This window comes from Heliangelus exortis, chromosome 9, assembly GCF_036169615.1.
Source record: "Heliangelus exortis chromosome 9, bHelExo1.hap1, whole genome shotgun sequence".
Lineage (NCBI taxonomy): Eukaryota > Metazoa > Chordata > Aves > Apodiformes > Trochilidae > Heliangelus > Heliangelus exortis.
Window position 1 is genome coordinate 1,232,100 of NC_092430.1, and position 22,172 is coordinate 1,254,271.

The window sequence follows — 22,172 nt, forward strand, 5'->3', positions numbered from 1 at the left end:
AATACCTATGAAAATCAAGTAATTCACTCAGGGAGGGGTCACAGTATGAATAAATCACCTGTAATAAATCTCTGCCCCGATTTTTTAAAATGTAATTCCTAATTATCCTTGGGGACAGTTGGGCGTCATAATTACTTTGTTCCTACTTGCCTGAGCAGTTTTTGTCTTAGTTTATTGCCATCTGTAAATTTGTGTTCAGAAGACTGCTGAGGAGTCAGTGGTGTTCCTGCTGAACAGCTGCTGCTGTGCTCACTGCTGTCTCAGCCAACTGCTCACAGTTTATGGTTCTCCATCACGATGTGGAATGCTGGTCACCTCTGTCCTGCCAGGAGTGGGGTTTGACATTATTAAGGAACCTCAATTACATGTATCACTGATTGCACACAGCAAAGGGCACATTGCTCTGCCAGCTCCGTGACTCATATTGCCATGATAGTGCAATTTGGTCAGGTTTAATGGTGTGAAAGTCATTTTGGGGCTTGGTTTGAAGCACTGAATCCTCCTTTACCTCCCTGTATTCAATTTGCATTTTCCTTCTTCTGTTGACAGAAAATAGCAATTTTCTTAAGACTCCCTTTTAGGAAAAACCCCAGGGCCTTCCTTTTTCCAATTAACCCTCTGTGTTTTAGCGTCTGGAATCCAAAACTCTGTGACATATCCTTTGATGTGATGTGGAATTTGTCCTCCTGTATAAGGATTTACATTTCCTCTGTGACAAAGCACTCTGGTGAAGGTGACATGCAGCTCAGGCTCGGGGAGCCTGTGTTCCAGTCTGGTGGCTGCCATTCCCCTGGGGTCTCTTGGTGGGGTTTTGTGTTTTGTTTTGTTTCTTTTAATAGAACTGTCTTTCATTGTTTATTATGTCAATTTACAAGTTTCAAAATGTGCTGATCATTCTTGTGATGACTGTTAAAACCTGGTTAAAAAGGCACCCAGCATTAGTGTTAAAAGCTGACATTTATACTTACATAGCTTCTTATTCTAGGCATTAATGGAATGAGGCTGAAATCATCTCTATCTTTGTTGGGTGTGTTCATGGAACTTCTAACAATGTCTGTACCTGAAGCTGGCAGACAGCATGTGCTGTTTTTACCTCAGGAAAGCTTGCTGTGATTTCATTTTCTTCTTTAAACTTGAGAAATATCCAGACTTCTTTCTGATAGTTAAAAGAAAACCAAGACTCTCCTAGGCTATCTGTCTGCAACAAAGACAGGTCTGAATACTAACACTCTGCTTTTGATCTTTCAGCCACTGATTTGGATGTGTTCTGATAACTGATCCATACAGTTTCCTGTTTTAATCCTTCTAGAAAATGGCATCAAAGACTTCTCACCTTTGTTTTGGGCTTTGCTGTGGGTATTATCCTGTTATTCAATTGCAGACATGTTCTGCAAGTATTAGTGTCATATTTCTGTAATTTGGGCAGTATCTCTCCTTAGGTTTATCACACGAACCTTCTAAGATTTTAAGATGGATTCATTTGAGTTTGTTCATCTACTAGGGAGGGATAATTTACATTTGGCTTCTGAAAATCTGAATGTGAGATATGTCTTGTTATTGGGCTATGAAAGAAATGGGCCAAAGTGAAATATTAGCCTTTGCATAATTGGATATTAAAAAATATTAATTAAGAGATATTAAGGAAGGAAAATTAACAAATAGAAAGACCTCAGATCAATCAAGAAGTAAAATATTAAGCATAAGTTCCAAAGACATCAGTGTCTACTACATTGTGTTTCTGAGTCCCTTTTGTAATAGTAATTCATGCTGCTCTGTTGCTGTGGAAAACCTTTGCTAAATCATTATTTTATTTATTCATAGACCCCAGAGCCGGTCGAAAACTACATCAGTGAAGAAGAGTTTGAAGATGATCTGAGTTCTACCCCAAGCACAACAGAGCTGGAGATACGTGGATCCAGCCAAGAAACAGATGAGGATTATTTTGAGACCCTGTCACATCAGAGTGGATCTTTGTCAGATGTAAAAACTGAGCCTTATGAGAGTGCATCAGACACAGAATCTGTGAAATCTGTTTCCAGTGATATAACTGGGAAAACTTGCTTGGATTCAAACTGCCTTTTTACTGATAAAAAACATCTGTCCTGTAAAGCCAAGGCAGAAGCAACCCTCTATGAATTCAAGTGCTCGAGGCAACCAGAATTTCCCCATTGGGTGCAGTTAGAAGTGTCCTCCAAAATAAAAGCAGCATCAAGAAAAGCTGAGCTTTGCATACAGTCTGCAAAGTCAGAAGGTGAAGGCCTGGGTGTTGAAAAGCTGACATTAACTAGTGAAATTTCCAACACAGAGAAGCAAGTTGGTGAGGAGGGTGTTATATCACAGACAAATACAAAGTTTGTAGCAGTATTGCAAGATAAAGCAGAGTTTGAAAGCAGAAATGTGCAGTCCTCTACCAGTTCAGTACTTACAGAAGGTGCTGCCACCAGGCAGACAGAATGTCCTGCAGTGTTAAGCATTGCTTGTTGCAAAGCAAACTCAGAAAATTGTTTGGTTTTCCCTGAAGCACAGCAATTTTCCCTCCAGTCAGATGCAGCATCAAGCTGTAGTTTGCCTAATCTTCATTTTGAAACAATTGGAACAAATGGACCTGGCTGTAAAAGCTGCACTGAGACAACTGACATTTGTCAGTGTGAATTAGATTCTATGTCCAGTATCAAATGCAGCAGGAGGCACTCAGCTGACAGTGGGGAAACTACAGGTGAAAGGACAAAACATGGAAGTGCAGAGACCATGTCAACATCAGATTCATTCTTGTACAGGTGTTGTTTCAACCCAAAGTGTCACCCTTCACTCCCAAGGTCAAAGATTACAGAAAGTAAAACATGGCACAGTGTACCTGAAAATATCAGTGCTCAGGGCAAGCCAGAAGATGGGGGAAACAAACTGAGATGGTCATGTTCCAGAATACATCTTCAAGGGCTGAATTTTGAATACACTTGGGAAAACTTTGGAAGGGAAGCTGTAAGCCCTGAAAAAGCAGTAAAAATAGAAGGCAAATTTGGCATCAAAAGATCTTCTCTGAGTACTGCCACAGACTCAGCTGAGTGTCAGCCTGCAGGCTCTCCTCAGTGCACTGATGATTATTTGCTCTCTGAACAGGGGACACGTGGTCTTAGCCCAGAAGCAGAATGCACATGTGCTGAGAGCTTCTCTTTTACACACAGTGATGCTTGTGAGTGGAATCCAAAAGAAAAGGAGATTTCATCTGCTCTGGACTGTGAGCCAGTGATCTTAAATACTGAAGGATTTCTAAAAAGTGATCACTACAAAGCTGAAAGAGATCTGGATGCAGACAAATTCCTTTGTGGTACTGATACTGAATCTGGCATTGCTGGCACAGAGGATTTAGCAGCTTCTCTTGTAGGTTTACTTGCTGTTGTAGAAAACAGAGATTGTGGTTGTTCTGCAAAGCCTGTTTCCACAGGTAGCACAGAGCAGAAAAATTTGAAGGAGAATGGCCTTGAATCTGAACTCTCAGGTATGGAGATCATGGGAGGGGAAAGAGGGCCAGATGAATCTTCTAACCTTGATGTCAGTTGGAAAGTCCTGGAAAGCCCAGTGCTGTCAGGTGGCAGTGAGAGTGTGGCAGAGCACAGAGAGTCAGCACAGGAAAACACAGGTTGTGAAGCTGGTGCCTTAAGGAGTCAGTCTGAGCCAGTAACAAATGAGCATCCTCCTCAGAAAGGAAGGGATGCAGACAGTGTCTCTGATGTTGAAATGACTCCCAGATCAGGTGGCACAAGCCAGGGAAGGCATTTAGTGACTCCTCCAGAGTTAAAACCTGCCCTGATTGTAATATCTGTCAAGCAGAAAGAATTACAGCCCAAGACACTGGAGGATAACCTTCCTATTGAAGTGGCAACTGGGACATTGAAAAACCTAGTGAGTAAGGATTTGATGTCTCCTTATACTACCAGCAAAGCTCATGATGAGCCAGAGAGAGTTGTGAGTGAAAGCTGTAGCTGTGAAGAACAAATTCTGGCCACCCACCCCATTCCTGGCAATGCAGATGTACTCCCTGGTGGGGAGACAGCTGAAGAAAACACAGAAGTTTCACAAGAGAAAAGAGAGAAAACAAATGGAGTTTCATCCTTAGGGTTCATCTGTAGTAATTCCAGTGTAACAAGTGCAAAAGAGGAATTCAGTGGTGTTTCTTTACCACGGGGCAATGATATCTTTACTGCAGAGAGTCAAGCAGATCCATGTGAAGAAGGACCCTTAAAATCACTGAGCACAAGTGGTGTTATGATCTCTGAGAAAGAGCCTTGCAGAACAAGGAGTAGTTTTGATCTGGAGACAGAAGAGTTGAGGAAGTCTGGAGCTGAGGAAGAGGAATTCAAAGCACACCAAGACAGAGAGGAAGGCTTGTATCTGCCTAGTGCAGGAACACTGGGAATGTGCCATGCAGGCAGTTTGTGTCAGCAGCCTGGTCCTGGTGTTGATCTTCAGAGGCCCAGCAGCACCTCTGAGCAAGCAGGGCACAGGCAAGGAAATGAGGGGTGTAATGGTTCAAAGGAAGAATTAGGTATTTGTGAAGAACCTTCTCCTAGCAAAGGAAAAGAGGGCTCTTCTGCAAAAGACACAGCTGGCCCCAGCAAGGACAGCACCCTGAATCTGGATGTATCTGATGTCTTTAACTATTCTGTGAAAAAGGAGGCCCCCAACCCTTGCATGCTGGGCCTGGATAATGTGAGTACCTGCAGCACCAACAGTGAGGAAATGGATGAGAGCTCACTGCACAGCCTGGGAAGTAACAGCAGTCTCTGTAAAGCTGTGCCAAAGCCCACAAAGAATGGGAATAGTGGGAAAGCTTCCAAGTTTTTGGTGTTCTCAAAAATGACATCTTTCAGGAAAAATAAGCCTGGCACAACAGAAAATCAGGGAAGCAGCAGCTTTTTTGGCAGCAAGATGAAGGTGGATGAACTGGATGCTGGGAAAGAGGATGAAGACACCGAAAGTTTGCAGTCTTTCAAAAGTTGTTCATCTGGTTCAGGCTTCCACAGGAAGGAGAGCTACACCTCTGAGTACTCTGATGATGATGATTTATTCTATGAGAGACCTGCAGGTTTGTTCAGCAGGATGAGCCTGCGGAAAGCTTCTGGCTCTGGTCGGATCCTGATGGAAGATGTAGATCCAAATTCAGCTTCTCCCACACTGGCAGTTGTCAAATATGCAGACAGACAAGTTCCAGGTCCTGCTGAAAACAATGACAGTGAACCCGGGGAATACTCTGGGGTTAGAAAATCACTCCCTGAAAGTGAATGCAAAAGAAACAAAACCCCTGAGGGTAAGAAGTTCAGGACAAGGTTGGCCTTGGCACACAAATCACTCTCCAGCTTCTTTGAATCCAAATCTCCAGAAAAGGAGAATACTGAGCAAAGCTCCAAAGTAGCACTGAAGAGTGAAAAGGAGAAAGCCAAACTTCGCCAGAGTGCTTGGAAAGGTTTTCTAAAAAGCAAGGAGGCAGATGGGCTAAAAAGACCTGTCTTAGCAAGTTTGTCACCACCACAGGAGAGTCTGAATGCAGCTGGTGGCCAGGGAATGAGAGCTACATCAGCAGAGCAACAGGATAGTTCCAGTGAACACACAGTTTTAAAAACAGAAACAATTAATGGCTCCTCAACAGACACAAACTGTTCTGATAGCTCTGTGGAGCCTGCTGATGTCTCTTTACCTGCAGGTACCTGGAGAAAACAAATCCAGGCTCATGACTCGGGGGTCAGATACACACAGAGCTCAAACTGTGATGAACAGCAGGATGCTCTGAGCAACAGTTTCAGTCCTTCTCTAGAGGAATACTGGATGAAATCTCCACTGAGCCCCACTGACTTACGGATGGCATTTAGTCAGTCAAGTCCATCCTGCCCTCAGCTCTCAAACTCTGATGGGAAGGACATGCCTGCCAGGCCCATGAGTCCCAAACCACAGAGCCCAAGATCCACTGCTCAGCACAAGAGCTTCCGTTACCCTGGCAGGATTTGTGCCACTTCCCTCATCTCTCTGGGGAACACCTCTGCAGCTGAAGGCAATTTGGAAGCTCCTGAGAGACCGAGGACACTGAAACCCAGGGGCAGTCTCTTGGTTTCTGTGCACTCGTTGGACAGTGAATACCAGAGGGATGACAGTGGGCTGAGCAGTCAGTCCCAGAGCAGCTTAAACACAGCCCCTTCCATGAGTGACATGCTCCGGGATGAGGTGAGTTCCTGGGAATGAGCAAATGGTGCTTTGGTTTGCAGCATCTTTTCCTTTAATCCGGTTTAGGAATTGGAGTGAAACTCTTTAATGAACACGTTGGTTAGATGGGTGCATAAAGAATTCTCTGTCTAAGACAGGTAGCACTGTTTAGTCCTTCCATTCCCATTTTTTTCAGGAATCTCTGGAGATACAGCAGAGACATGGGGCAAAGTATATTTGCAATGCTTTCTTTCCAACATAATTCCCATCTCAACACTAGAGCTGGCCTTCTGTATGTGTGTTGACAAGTAATTAGGTTGTAAAATTAAATTTAATGCTGGATTTGAAGAAAAGTCCTTTTCTGTTCTACATCAGTAAGGACACTCTTGCAAAAGAAATGCATCGCTGTGAAGTTCCTTCAGCTCATTTCCCAGTGTGCCTTCCAGTCTGGGGACACATACATATTCCCTGGTGTTTTTCCAGTCCTGTCAGCTTTTTCTGTGTTGTGGTGTGTTCTACCAAACTGCACTGGATCAGCTTGCCCCTGATGAGCCTGATTACCACCCTGGTAAGTAACTCTTCTTAGCCTGCTGGAGCACAGACCAGCCCTTCTGTCATTGCCTGCTGATGGTCAACATTCTCAAAGTTACATCCAGGACAAAGATTTTATGCTGAAAATAGCAAGACAGAGGAATTACCCACGTGTTTAAGTTTTCATTACATGTTTAATTAAGTGTTTTGTGGCATGATTTTACTTATATAATTGTGTTATCCAGCAGGCAAGAGTGAACTGTTGTGATGTGTCCCATGTTTGGGATCTGTGCAAGTTCTCCTTGCTCCTCTCCAACCTGATGGGTGTAGACACAGAGTGCCAGCAGGATGCACTTTGCTGTGGATAAGAAGTGATTCTAGACTGTGACATCTCTTACTGGTGGCAAAGAAGAATTGATCTGGGATTGTTGGTTAATTGAGAGTAGGTAGAGAGGTTCCTAAGGGTTGTTGATTTGAGTTCTTCAAATGAACTGTGAGAAACTGGAGAGATAACGTTGGTGTGAAAAGAGACTCTGAGATCACTCTTTCCTCAGTGTTATCTCCCACCTTAAATACTATTGGTGCTAACACTAGTGCTACCTGGAGCAGTAGTTAGGTGCCTCAGGGCATGATTGATTTCAAGTTGTTCCAGTATAAAAGCTCTAATTTTGTGCAGCCACTCCTTAAAAGCAAATGAGAGTGAAGTGCAAAGCTGTGCAGTTCCTTGCTCTTGGCCCCACATCAAGCAAATAAAATAGCAGGAAGAGCAGCACATCAGGAAGCACAGGGCTTACTCTGTCAGACCTGCAGGCATCTAGGAAGCCCCTTCACATTGTATAACTGCAGTGCAGTTGGAAAAGCCAGCCAGACAAAGACTGCTCATTACTCTATTTGCAGAGACACTCTCTGTCTTTGTAAATAATATTTTACAGACAGAGTGACCTAAATCCCAGTAGTAATGTTGTTGTAGTACACCATCCACAGTGAGGGTGAAAAGGACAATGTCTGGTGCAGAGGGAGTGTATATCACACCCTCAGAGCATAAGAGCTGCTGCTTCAGGGTGAAGTGCCCCTTAACCTATGGAAAAGGCTGGTTTTCCACAGGCTGGTTTTCCAGCACACTTGGGAAAGCATTTTCTTCTGAGTAGCAGATAACCAAGCTTTGCCATCTTCTGTTCTAACTGGTTTGAAGTCAACCAAATTTCCAGGCAGCAAACCCTGTGTTTTCACCTGCTGTTTGTAAAACAGGAGTCCAAACAGCACTGTCACACTCCACCTGAAAAGAGGCCAAATGACAAGTGGGTTCCTCAGCTCCAAAGGAGGCCCCCCCAGGTTCCAGCATCCCCACGCCCCATCTCCACCCTGGAGAGCAAAGCCTGGAGGCTTCCCTTCCTTGCTCCAGATGAAAAAGCCAAGGAGATTCCAGAGAGGAGGAGGAGGAGGAGGAGGAGGAAGAGACCTAAACCCCTGTATAAGTGCTTCAGCTTCGATGATGTTTGGATGGAGAGGACCCAGGAAAGGAAACTAGAGAAGGAGAGACAGCCAGAGAGAGGGATTCAATTGCAGCACCTCCCAGAGGACCAGTTAAAAGTAAGAACCTGTGCACCATCCTCCTCACACTCTGGGGCTGTCTTCCTCTCTGCTCTGACTGCTTCTTTCTGCTCTCATCATGCTCCTGTCCTTACACTTTTTCTGGTACCAGGTCTGGCTGCTTTTCTTTGAGCTTGGTAGTCTGTGGAGACTGATTAAACACTCAGCTGGTTCAGAAGTGATGCTCTCTGAAGTGGAGGGGTTTTAGTGACTGTAAATGGGCAGTGTTGCTGTGCTGGACAATAGGATGTGAAAGCATCAGATGGGTCAGTGAGCTGAAAGACAGAGAAAGCAAATCAAAGTTGCCTTAAATCAACAGAAATTAAACTGATGAAATCTCATGGCTGTGGAGCTTTAACAAGGGACATCTAACTCCAACTTCCCTTGGATCTGAGGCCAACTCCACGCTCCCTACTGAGGCAAATTCCTTCTGGGAAGAGTCAGATGTTGCCACTGGAGTTTGAGCTATTAGTATTCACTTCTTCACTGGGAGAGACTTTTAGATCAGTGTTGCTTGTGACAAACTTTGTGGCTGTTGTGACTCAAACTGATGGCATCTGTTATTTTTGGATCTAGAGCTAAGGTCTCTTCCTGCCTGGGAGAGCCATGGATCTGTATCCAAAAGCCATATTTAGCCTTCATGCATAAAAAAAAAGAGCTTCTGGGGAAAAAAGACATGAGACAGAGGGGCACTTCATGCAGAATCTGATGATAATGTGGAGGTAGCTTCTGAGAAAGCTTGGGATCAAGTAGCAGACATTCAAATAGAAGCATTTGGGGGGGTTTTTCTAGTTTGGTCCATTATCTGCACTTTTTTCCCTTTGCCTCTCTTGTTCTGGTTGCCTGTTTCTGGTTGCTCTTGCATCAAAATAACAACATTTGAGGGGAACTTAGGCTTGAGCTCATACAGCCAAATAGTTCTGAGGAGGGCAAGGGGGTAACATTCACCTGACACAGCTCAGCTTGTCCACTGTGGCTTGCCAGGAGTAAAGGTGTCCTCACATCTGTCTGCCTGGACATGAGAGCCTCCCATGGAAGCCATGGACACCTGGGACAGAAAGCCAGGCCAATTCCAGAGACAGGGGTTCTGAATATCTGCCCACTGTTCTCCCCTTCTCAAGAAAAGGGGCTAAAAATCTGCCATTTTGTACTTGTAGGACTCCTCAAACCCAAGTTGTTCCCACTTGCTGCTGGGATGACTTCAGGGTATGATTCTGTGATGTGTTGCCCATTCTCAGTTCAGTGAGGTTGCTTCCCTGGCTCAGCCCCACTGCCACCTGTACATTGAAGAGAATGAATAATGCTCCTGTCAGGCAAAAATGTATGGTGACTTAAAAAAATAATAATTAATTGTGTTACTTTTCTACCTTGTTGAGCGTTCTGAGTGCTTAGTCCTGGATGGGCACACCACAAGCTAAGGGAATATTAAATCCCAGGATAAAATTAAATTAAATTTTATCAGTGATAAAAGTCATTAAAACATCCTAGAAATATTTCTTACAGTTCCTTGACAAGCCTGGATATCTAGCCCATGGTGCAGGGCATGTTGGCCAGCACTGGGACCCTTACTGCTTCCAAGAGGCACAACCAATTCCCTCAATAATTTCCCTTAATGCCATCAGGTTATACAGCTCGAGTGCTGTCTCTTTGGCTGCCTGACTACATGGTCTGGTGTTGCCAAAAACCAGCTTCTCCTTTAAATATTCCCCCCCTTGCCTCACGGTGCAATCTGAACTCCAAATTGTCAGCAGCAGTGCAGGGATTTGTGGCTGCCCCATTCCTGCTGGGAAACCCTCAGCTCCCTGGGGGCCTTTCCCACCTGAGGCCCTTTTCTCATTCCTTCTTCTTTGGGTGGTGGAGGTGAGTAAATCATCTCACATAGGTTAAGTTCTCCTGTTTCTGTTGACTTCAATGTGTTGTCTAGGTTATTGACACTTTCATCTTTTTGGGCAGAAAAAAACCTCACAATGGTGAGTTCTGTTGAGAAAGCTGTGTGGATTCAAGGCTTCTTTCCTGTATTCCCAGATAACTGCATTTCTTGGCTTGTATGTTTTATTTATAATAGCCACCACACAGGTTTTTTTTCCCCCTCTGTTTTATTTTGTCTTTGCAATGCTCCATTCCTGTAATAATGCTGCCTTATTCATAGTCCCAAGTATGGTGAATGTGCTCTCCCAAGCTGCAGTGTTTGAGGGCAGCTTTAGAAGGATGCTAAATCCCTTTTTATAAGGAGAAATAAATTATCACAAAGGAAGCTTTGTGAGATGTTCATTGTCTGCTGTGGTTTTGTGACTGGAATAAGGCAACTGCATGAGGCTTCAGAGGTCTGAAATTGCAAGTCTGATGTTTGGTGACACATGGCTGCCTTGGGATGTGTGGCTTCAGTTATAGTGAGTCTTATTGTATTAAGATCAGGTCAGAGTACAAGGTGATGTAATGCTGCAATATTGTGGAAAAAACTTCATAGGTCAGGCCAAGGAGGAATGGAGAAGAAATTCTTTATTTTCAAGTGCTGATTTTTGATCCTGCTGTATCGTTCAGGTCAGGATGACAAATGATTGTAGTGGTAATGGGCTTTTCTAAAGTCTGGTAGTTGAGATTCAGATAGAGACAGAGAGTCAAGAACCTACCCTTAAACCAAGCAAAATAACCACTGGAAATACCACTCCTAAACAACTCTGTATACTGGGCTTTGTTTTCCTCAGGCCCAATAAGCTGCTCATTTGCTTTACATGGGAACATTCTGTGTAAACCCCTGGAGATAAAGTCAAAGCTTGACCCAGCTGTCCCTTATCATGAAATCAGAAACAAGCTCAGCAGCTTCTGCTCTTGTACCTTAGAGTGTTACCATTTAAAGCTCCTTTAAAGGGAGCTCAGTCCCCCCCCAGCCTCCCCACCTTGCTCACCCTGCACCCCTGGAAGTGGAAGAGAAACTCAGGTGGCTGTGGATGAATCCATTTTCCTTTGCTTGCATGGAAGCTTTGTGATTCACGTGGTGATGGGCTTCAAGGTGTAGCCTGGGGTCCTTTTTTATTTTAATGCAGTAGAAATTCCCTGGCTGGAGCAGAGGCAATGCTCCAAACCACTGGTGCATGTAATGCTGTCATGGCAATAGACTCTGGTTTTGGAATGACTTTTGCCAAAATTGTTTTAGTGACAGCTCTGAACTGCATCTTTGCTCCCATCTTGCTCTTTCTTCTTTTGAGAAAAAGCTGAAAGATGACTGTTAAGCTTGATGCCTCTCAACAGCAGAGGCACAGACCAGGCTTCTGCCTCCATTTGTTAGAGCACAGCTTCTGCACTGCCAAATTAGAGAGATTCCTAAAGGGCCCATCAGGGGACTGTACCCAGAGGGGTTTAGTGCAGGAAAAGCTCTCTCTTTTGTTTTGATAGAGCAGTGAGAAGCAGTGAAAAATAGATCTTTAGCTCAGTGTCCTGAATATGACTTTGGGAAAATGGATTTTACCCCATCTGAAATACAGCAAACTAATTTTTGTTTATGAGAACTGTGGGCACCTCCCATACACTTCAAGAAGGTAATGAACACACTTGGAGAGGGGATTGGATGGGGTAAGTCCCTGTCTGTTGTGCACCTGACAAGTCCCAGCCATGTAAGAGAGCTGTGTGCTCCTCTCAGGGACTGAGCTGATGGGCATAAGAGCCCAGAAATAATGCTCTGGGACCTCTGTCAGCAAAGGTGGGAGAGACTATGCTGAAACTCCCCATTTTCACTCCCCTCCCTTGTAGGTGGGAGAAAACCCTGCCCATATATTCCTGATGTGTCTTAAAATGCTGCTTCTGACTTGGGGTTGTAGAGGTTTGGCTTTCCTGCTAGAGGTATCAGATGATGCCTTTATCTGGCATTTTCTCTGATATCCTGGAGATGAATAAGAAGGAAGCCTGCAGTTTTTACTGGAATAGCTCTGAGGCAGTGTTCTACAGTCCTGAGCAGAACAGTAATGCTTTCTGTCACCTTGCATGTAAATAACCTAGACTTTACCCTTGGTATTTTCAGAGCTCTCTCTCAGTGTGGTGCCTGCTTTGCTGGGTTTCATTGCCCCTGGAAGCATTTGCTCTCCCTGGGGCTCTGCTGTGACTTTGCTGGGCAAACAGGCACAGCTCAGGTTAATTTCAACTGGGTTTGTGCTGCCATCCCTCAGGAGGTTGGGGGTTTGTGCCAAAGTAGTGGCTGTGTTCTCTTTTGGGTTTTAGGACAGGATGTCCAGGAAGAATATAAATGGTAAGAGAAATGATAAAGCTGGCACAGAGCAGCAGCACCCAGCTGCTTGGGCAGGGTGTGGGTATTCAGTGAGCTTAGTTTGCAGTTTAGTTTTGGAAGGGTGTTAGGACTAATTGCCATCTTTTAAGGAGGAGGCTTCAGCACTCAGGCTACTCAGCAGCTATGGGACGTGGTGTGTGGGGTGGTAGGGAGAAGGAAAGAATCTTCAGAAAGTGCTGGACTTAAATATCACAAATTCTGAGTTCAGTGAAGAATTAATACATTGCAAGCGAATGTCACAGCAGCAAAAGGAGGAGGCAATAGTGACAGAGATGAAAAAGGGCTATTGAGCAGCTCATCTCCCAGCTGCCCACAGCCACTGCTCTTTGTTTGGGTGTGCCAAATGTAAGAGTTCTGGGAGGAAATAAAAAAGAGAGGGAAAATGAATAAAAGAACATCTGTATTATGCCCTAGGTTCTCCAGGTTTCAGTGACTCGGAGAGCAGTCTGTATTGTCAGATGGGTCTATATTCTTGTAGTATCTTGCCCAGTGTTTTGTGGTTCCCTGAGGAAGTAGCAGGGGAAGATTGGCCTTGGTTCCCCCTACCAGTGGTGTTGAGACAGAAAAGGAAACCAGTCTTGTCTACACTTTGGATATTGTTGATAGATTATGTTTTTTTAATTCTAGCAAATGTCTCCTTGAGGCAGTGAGCTTGTCTGTGGGAGGATGGAGTATCTTTGTGAGAATGCTTTATTTGTCTGTGTGATTTCCTAAACAAACAAAAAATCTTGTATTTTCCTTTATTATAAGCCTGACTTACTGAGGCATTAGAGGTCATGAGTGGTGTCTCATGTAGCTGTCTGTTTTCCCCCTTAAACCAGCAAATTGTGATCAATGGTGTGGAGTTTTCAGATTTTCATGAAGTTGTGTAAGTTTTGTAAAATCAATCAGCCAGGTGAAGGAGAGAGCAAGAGATCTTAGTTGCACCTTTAACTGAAGCAAAGAAGGTTATGTTATCCATGTCCTGTGTTGTTGGGACTAGGACAAATAAATCCCTAGAGGGAGAACTTTGATTTAAATGTTGAATACCAGCATGGGAATTACCAGTCATCACACTGCAAGCAGCTCAGCAGCTGGGGGGATTGTTTGTTGGGGTGATATGCTTCCCTCTCCCACTGGATACCCTTTAGAGGAAGGAGTGAAAGCTTCTGTGTTGTGATGGATGAGTCCAGGATCTGCTTATCCACTGATGTTCTCCTGCCCTTGGATTTTCCCCTCTTTTCTGAGCTCTCCAGCCCCGACCATCCCCACGTGTCACTAACACCTCCTGCACCACCAAGCACCAGAGCTGAGCTGCTCTGGGATGAACACTCTGAACATCCAAGTTTTATCTTTGCTGTCTTTGTGTTCCCTGTCCTCTTGCAGGCTGGAGTCAGTCCATCCATCATGTCTGCTGTGGCCTTTGAGCTCCTACCCCTGAACCTGCACCCGTTTTCCCAGAGCACCCCGACAGGCCTGGACTGTGTGGGCAGGAGCCGGCGCACCTCCTCTCCTGGTGGGTACTTGCCTCTGAGCTGGCCATGGCTCACAAGAGAGTTCAGCTCGGTGTATTGGGCGTGGAAATTCTGTGATAAGCATCCCAACCTATTTCTGTGGAATGCTGCAGCCAGGTCTGAGCAAAAATCTGCTTTGTAGTTACTTCTTTTTTGTGCTTTTCACCCTGTGGTTGCTGCATCGGTGCAGCCTAAAGGCAGTGCTCAGCTTTTTAGTGACCAGAAGATCACCACCAGCAATGACACTGTGCTTGGTGTAGAAACGTTTTGTCTCATGAGAACTGTGTCTCCCCTAAGATGGTGTCATTTGTATCACACTCTTGCATCAAATATCTGCAAATGAAACAGACTCTGTCTTGTGTTAGCTGGAGATCAGTGCTACAGTAGGTATGATGAGGTTCCTCTCAAGTTGCTAATTAGGCACTAAAGCAAGTAAATGAGCCTCTAGAGACAGAAGTTTCCTGTACTTGAAATAAATCATCTTAAAGAACAAGTATGTTGCATTTTCACAAGGAATATACATGAAGTATAATGTCTGATTAATTTCCAATGACTGATGCTTTATCAGAATTAAAATGTAAGTAGCAGAGATTATTGAGCAGTGAGTCTTATACTTGCCAGGTTTTAAAATTCTCCATCTGATAGTGCCTGTTCAAACACTGCAGATATCTCTATCACAGCATTTTGGAGTGGGATAAGAAAAGAAGACTGTAGACTTGTTAGGCAGTTAGGAATCTAGCCAGGAAAAGCCAACCACAGTTGGGTGCCAAGCTGCCATTTCTGACTTAGAAAGTCTCTTTGTACCATTGATTAAACACTGCTGGAATTACCTAATTAAGGGACAATAACATCGTACTAATTACATCAGCAGTGAATGCTCATAATATTTTTGTCAAGCAAAGCTGGTTTGCTTTCTGGCACTTTGTACAAGTGGTGCACAGAGTCATGAAGCTTCATCTGGGAATGAGGAGCCAAGGTGCTTATGACAGTGCTGTCAGGAGAGCTGTCTCTGCTCTCCCAGCACTCAGGGCTTTGATCACTTGCTGGCACTCTCATTTGCTGTTGCCCTAATACTTGGGACCAGGTTCCTGGCTGAATTAAAACAGCTGCAGCTTTGCCCCTTGGAAATCCCTGGTGGAGACTCATCACTGTCAAGTTGTCTCTGCATCTCTGACATGAGGAGAAATCCCTAAGAGCTCCTCTCATGGAAGATGATTCTGAGTCACAGCTGATACAAACTTCATGGTAGTTCCCAAGTGGGACCTGGGGGAGTTAAAAAATACATATGAATTTTGGAGGGTGAACTGGGGGAGTAAATGCAGACTGAGGAGCTGGTAGTGCTGTAGGTGTCTGTATGCTGTCCCAACATGGGGAATGAAACCTGAGCCATCCAGGATTCCAACAATATTCCTGAGGAAGGTACAAGAGGGTGTCATACTGTGAGCTAGGCTCAGACCTCAAGAATTTCTGCATAAATGTAGCAAAAGAAATGAAATGGAGCAGAATCCTGTTTCCAGCTCCAAACACACACCACTGGGGGAGAAAACAGCTGAAGAGAAGCAGCACTGTAGTGGTTCTGTCACAGCTCTCCCTGTGAGCTGCTGCTGGGAGCTTCCTGTCAAGCATCTGGGGAGTGATGAGTGTGTGCATGTGTCCTTCCTGGGGTAGGATCTGGCTGGAAAGAATACTGTAAATTACTGAAGTAGTACTCTTGAAGTTGTTGGATGAGTTTTAGGATTGGGAATGTCTCCCAGTGGTGAAGCAGAACGCCCTCTGCCGCAGCTTTGTTGAGATACCTGTTGCTTTTGACAGAGCTGGATGTAATTTAAAATAAATATAAAAATAATCTGTTTAATCAAATTGTTAAGGATTCTAATGCTGAAGTTGCAACTGCTTGTATTAATGATTCTAGCATGTGCTTTAGTCATAAAAGACACTGGATATGAAAGCAGTGTGCAGTGCTACTGTATGCTTCCACAGCTTAAATACAGATACAATTTTCACTCTCAAGGTTTTCAGCTGGCTGGGAATGCTGCAGTGATTTTTGGGGCTGGGGTGTCTCAAAGCCCTCTTTGGCTCCTCAGGTACAAAAAGGCCACAAAAAGACACCAGAAGGTGCTATGAGACTTCTGCCATGTGCTTACCCACTGCCTGAGGACAAGAGCTTAGCACAAACTCCCTGGTTTAGGTGAGGCTGACAGTGCCCAGCTGGAACATACCACCAGTGCTGGCAGAAGAATTTAATTTTAATGCTGTCCCTGCTGTGCTCTTTAGCTTCTTCTGAGCAGTCCCTGGCACTAGAGCACTGGGTCACTGCTCTCTCTGTTTTTATACCATGCTGGGAAAAATGAGACAGGCTCAGCCCTGCCATTTGGATATTGCAGCAGATGGGAACAGGCACACTGTGGTGCTCTTGGTCACTGATCAAGTTTTGCAGACTGCCTTCCTCTCACATTTTCTGTCCAGAGCAGCCACTTGAGAAACCTGTGAGGTACCAGTAGATGGCCCTAACATCTGTGAAATACAGAGCAGCTGGGGTGGGACTGAACTCAGCAAAGAGTCAGTGAATCTTGAGCCTTCTTCAGAAAAGCGTAGAGGTTGAACACTCCCACCAACATGCACCCACACACAAGGTTAGGAAAGTAAACTGTCCTCTTCAGACAGTTTTAGAAGGATCTTCTTAGCTGCCCTGCAGACTTTGGCAGGTGGATATCAGGTGTCTTTGCTCCTTTCTTGTCTGACTGTGCCCATGTCTACGTGCTGCAGTGTCTGCTCCACAGCTCCTGGTTTGTTGCAGTGTGTAGACAGGCTGAGCTGGAGTGGAAGACCAGCATAGGAAACAAACCACTTCTCAGTGAAGATGTGGGAATGCATTTCTGCTTTTGGCAGCCTCTGATGATCTCGAGACACCATTTAACCCAGGAATTCCCCCAGGAAAAAGAGTGAAGGGCCCCGAATGTACTGGGGAGAGCAGCAGTAGGGTAACAAGGCTTTGAATTAAAGCAGTGAAGTAGCAGATTGGTCTGCAGGCTGTCTTACTTCTCACCTCCCTCCCAGTCTCTCTCCTGAGTCTGCTACCTGTTTGTTTGAGATACTGCCTAAAATCAAGGATGTTGGTGGGAAGCTGCTTGTTGGACAGTGGATGCCACTGTGAGAATGGTGAGTGGGCTGAAGCTAGGAGGTGAGGTGTGATGAGATGAGGATGAGATGAGGATGAGATGAGGATGAGATGAGATGAGGATGAGATGAGATGAGATGAGATGAGATGAGATGAGGATGAGATGAGATGAGGATGAGATGAGGATGAGATGAGATGAGATGAGATGAGATGAGATGAGATGAGATGAGATGAGATGAGATGCTCACAGGTCTAGAGCAGAGTGAACTTTCTGGGGAGATGCTGCCATCTCTGAGCTTTTCCATTGGGATTTTTCACCCAGAGGCAACCAAGAGGTGACACAGTGAGACAGACACAGGTAACTGTCTTTAGAGTCTTTACTGTTCTTGTGTCTACTTCTCAGGATCTATGAAACTTTTGGAGAGGGTCACTTGTGTGACTGTGAGCCTTCAGGGTTCCTCCCTCTATGAGGGAGAAACTTGTAACTAGGGTATTACAAGATCATGTTGGTATCTCTGCTAAAACAATCTTAAACCTGTATTACTTCAAACCATTATTTAAATGCAGACTGAATCTTTGTGGCCATTTTCCTTGTGTCTTGGGAGATTCAAGCAGCCTAAGATCTTTACATTTCCTAACATTTTTACATTACATCTTTACATTTCGTAACATTTCCTTCTATGAGATGGGTACAGGAGTTCTAGCACAGTGCTGGTGTTGGTTGTGCCATCCAGAGAGCCAGGAATTCATCCTGCCTGATCCATGATGAACATGCTGGAGGCCTTGGAAGTCTTGCATGAGCACTTAGCATAGGCAAGCCAAGTTCTCAAAGTCTGGATCTTCTGCAAAAAAGTGACCATTTTGAAATACTGAGCTATCCTCTGGCCTCACTGGTGTTGTGGAAAATATTTCTCAGAGGCAGAGGAACTGTTTGTTTACTCAGCATCATGTGGCCAACTTTCATCTTCTTTTCCCAGCTACGGAAGGGCTGTGAAACTCACACTTGGCAAAGTTAATGTGAAGTTGTCTGACAGCCACTGGAGAAATCTGTTCAGGGGGGAAAACAATAGCCTTATAACAGGACTTCATTCTCTCTTGGAAACATGTAACCATCCTGTAGCTCAGCAAAATAACAAGCTGAGATATTTATTCCTTTTTTTTCCATTTTAATTCTTGAGAGGACACAGGCTAAAAGTGGTATGCAGGTCTTCATGTAGCTGCAGCATGAAATGTCCATTACATCCATCCTCATTACCCTGTGGAGGTGCCATTGAAATTAAGGGGCTAAAAGGCAAACATGTTTTCCTGCTGTATTTTTCACTTTGTCTCTGAACCACAGAAAGTTTAGACCCACTAATCAGTCCACAGCCACAAATATTTGCACTTTGTGAGATCTCTGATAACATGTAGTCACTCCAAGATTTTCATCCAACCTTAAAAGCTGGGTCCAGGCATGACTGAATTCCTGCAAATTTGTGTCAGCAGGTGAAGTGAGATTGTCTGAATATTACTTACTGAAGTGAAAACTTCCCATGGGGCAATGAGTGAAAAAGAATATTCTAGCAAAACCTGAATGGTTCTGGCACTCACTGTTCAAAGGTGCAGGACTACAGAAGAACCCAAGAGAGACAAAAAAATGTAGCAGGTATTTAGGATCAGGCTGCCCAGGACTCAGGTTAGCTGTGCAGTCAGAGCCTGCATCTCTAGTTGGAGTAAATTATTGTAGCAGCAACTTCAGTTAATTTTTTTCTCTGGAGTCACTAGAGAGGAAAATTTCTTAGATAGATTTAACAAAAAAAAAAAAAACAAACAACCAACCAACCAAAAAGGGTGGTTGTTTGTGCTGCAGTTTAGAACTCTGATATAATACTGTGCTTTCCACAACCTGCCTTTCTAGTATTTTTCCTCTCTTTCCATCCCATTAGCAAATGCCTGTGCAGGACATACAGACACTGCACATAACTCTGTAGCATAGGATTACAGCACTGGTGTCTCTGGAACTGATCAAACATATACTGGTATTTGCCAAGAGCATTCATCCCAAAGAGTTGTAGAGCCAGCAGGGGAATAAGTGGAGTGGTTTAAGCAGGTTGGGGGCAAAGATCTCCCAGAGCCTCTGTGAATAATGTCAGGTTTAGCATTTGAGTCCAGGAGAGGTACCTGGATTTAACTTCTCATGCACCAAGCATGGATTTCAAGGAGCAGGGGTAGGATAATGAGGACTGAAATGCAGCCTCTTCTAAGCACCTTTCATGTCTGAAAACCTGCTCTGTCCTGTCCTCAGCACTCTGCTCTGCCCATCCACAGAACAGCTGCATTTATCTTTCCTTTTAATTATTAGCTTGCCTTTCCCCTCACTATTATGGTCCAGAAGTGTTTCTCTCAGTTTTTACTTCACTGCAGGCAGTTCTAGGAGGCCCTGGCAGGATCAGCTCAATGCAGAAGACTGGTTCTACTGCAGTCAAACAGAGAACATATTTTCATTTCTCTATTGTGAGGCATTAAACCATAATTTTTGGCTTAATTACCCAAATCAGAAGATACTCCATCTTGTCCCCTGCTGATCTGGATGGTCTCACCCCCCAGCAATCTATTTCTGTTCCTACACTTATCCTGGTAACATAGATGTTCATGTTTTCTGCTGCACATGGTAGAAGCCATGTGGCTACTCTGAAATTATTTTGGTAGTTTGACAAATCTCCCAGGGTGTTTTACTGGAGTAGCAGTCTGGAAATGTCCTTTATCATAAAACTTCAGTGGTATCTCCAAGCTGGTGTTAAACTGTACAGGAATTTCTGCATTCTTGGGAAGCCAGTATTCTTTCAGAACAGGGGACACCTTGAACACAGGTTAGGTAATGAGAATATAAAGGTTTCTAGTTAAAAAGTAGTTAGTGATGCTGTTTCCCTTGGGACTGAGGTCTCTCACAAAGATCCCACACTGAAATAGTGACCACCCCAGGTCTACAGTCTGGGAGTGGATGCTAAATGATTTTTCAAAGCTCCCTGATTCAACTTTCCCAGCTCTCAGTGTGTGCTTTTCTGGCTTTGATTTTGTGTTGAATTCTTCTTCTGAGTACTTACAAAAATAGTTTTTTAATAGCAGCAGCCACAGCCAGTTCTGAGCATGATTAGTGTGTCTGTGGAGTCCTTTCTGAGTTCTCAGGGGAAGCAGCTAACACAAGGGCTCTCTCACTCGGGCGTTTTTAAAACACATGAAATGCTTCTATTCCCACCCGTTTATTTTTAATCCCACAGTTCTGCTAAATTAGGAGGGAAGCTCTCTGTCCCACCCTGGCTTTTTAATGCCTTGAAATCAGATTTAAGGAAATTCAGCTGCAAGAAGCTGCAGCTGAGAGCAGTGGAGCTGCCACTGAGGGAGCCTCCTTAGTGGACCCCTATGATGTCAGGGATGCATCGAGGCAAGCAGAGAGGAGGAGAGGAATCCAGCTCAGTCCTCAGGCAGCACTGCCAGGTACCACTGCCCTGGCAGCAGCTCCCCACCACCCTACCCATTTCCTCCCCCAGCAGAGCAGAGCCCCTGGCTCTCCCTCTCACCTGCCTGCATGAGGACCCAGCAGTGCCCCAGTGAGTCCAGTGGGGCACACAGTGGGGAGAACTGCAGCAGCAGTGGGAGCTCTGGGCTCTCCCCGGGCTCGGATTCAGACAGCAGTGGGGTGGTGTGTGGTGGTGCTGGGATGAGAGGTGTCCTGTCCAGGTACTGGAGCTTGGAGAGTCTTCACTCTGCCACAGGTAAGCTGGTTGTTCCTTTTTTTCTTTTTTCTTTTTTTTTTTTTTTTTTTTTAAAAAAAAAAAGCCCTCACCGCTTTCTGATATTGCACTGACCTTGAGAAACAAAAATCAAACCTGGAAAAAGTATATAATTTGGAAATGTAGTCTCTTAGTTGTGAGAAATAATGAAAATACTCAGTGTGTGCTCGTTGTTCCCCTTGCAGACTCACAGCTAAAGCAAAATGACACAGACCCTTAATACACTTCTTAAGTCAGACAGCAAGAAATAGTCTCTTAATGGCTTTGGAAACAGTGCTTAGACTTCCACCTGGTTAAATCTGTGCTTTCCTTTTGGATCAGCATTTATTTCAGTTTGGTTTTACAGCAGGCAGTGTCAGAGCTGGCATTTCTGTGTGTAAGTGCCAGTGCAGAGTACTGCTGCCTCTAGAAAATGTCCAAGTGAGGTGCTGTGCAGCAGCTGGGAGCTGGGTGGGTTTGCATTGCTGTGTGCTGAGAGGGAAAGACAGGTCCCTGAGCCAGCTGCTCAGGTTCAGGTTCTCTTTTCCCATCCTTCATTTCATTCCTTTTTGAAGCAGAGGTTTTGGAGGTGTGTTCCTGTAACCTGGGTTTGGTCTGGCTTAGCCTGCCCCTGGATCCAGCATTCTAGTTTTTAATCACTGATGTGCCCTTCTATCTGCACTGCAAGCAGGGGAAAGCAGCTTTCTCATTCCTAACTGATACTAGGAAAGGAGTCTGGCAATTATTTTAATGCCCTCCCAGTTGCTGAGCTGTTCAGTTTGTTTCTTGACTGTTGCTGTTTAAAGAATTTTTTAGTCAAGCTGTAGGAAATTAGTTCCTCTCTTAGATAAATTCAGTCAAGTGCCTGTCATTTCCTTAGTAAAATTCCTTAGTGCTACCAGCTAGAGGCAAGGCTTGGGAAGAATGTTGAGTGCAGCTCTGTGCAGTCTGCTTTAGCTGCAGAAAGTCTTCTGGTTCCAGCCCCTACTGTGTGTTTGGAGCTGTTTAATAAGATCTCTGCTGCTTCTCTGGAGTCTCAAGTGAGAGTGACTGCACTGCCATATGGAGAAGCACCACAGCCAGGTGGCCAGCCTGGATTTCCAACACACACACAGGGCCTGCTAGGTGGCCAGGAAACATTAAACACCTACAGTGTGTCCTGAGAATTCCAGGGGCAGGAAAAAAGGCTTAGGGTGAGGTGAGGCCATTGATGTTCTGGC

General features: G+C 44.7%; 2 protein-coding genes across 4 annotated transcripts in view; both read left to right on the forward strand.

Annotated features, from left to right (window-relative positions):
• The window catches only part of RNF168 (ring finger protein 168), a 439,984-nt gene that overhangs the window by 162,585 nt on the left and 255,227 nt on the right, over positions 1 to 22,172 (forward strand). The window lies entirely within an intron of this gene.
• ARHGEF4 (Rho guanine nucleotide exchange factor 4) overlaps positions 1 to 22,172 on the forward strand; it is a 212,877-nt gene that overhangs the window by 85,931 nt on the left and 104,774 nt on the right. The window contains exons 2-4 of one of the 3 annotated variants that reach the window (XM_071751558.1): positions 1,822 to 6,213; positions 7,972 to 8,313; positions 13,958 to 14,087. In XM_071751558.1, the coding sequence (XP_071607659.1) occupies positions 1,822 to 6,213; positions 7,972 to 8,313; positions 13,958 to 14,087 (4,864 nt within the window). Of the gene's footprint in view, positions 1 to 1,821; positions 6,214 to 7,971; positions 8,314 to 13,957; positions 14,088 to 20,622; positions 20,971 to 22,172 lie in introns of those variants that run through there. The other 2 variants (XM_071751560.1, XM_071751559.1) reach the window with 2 other exon arrangements.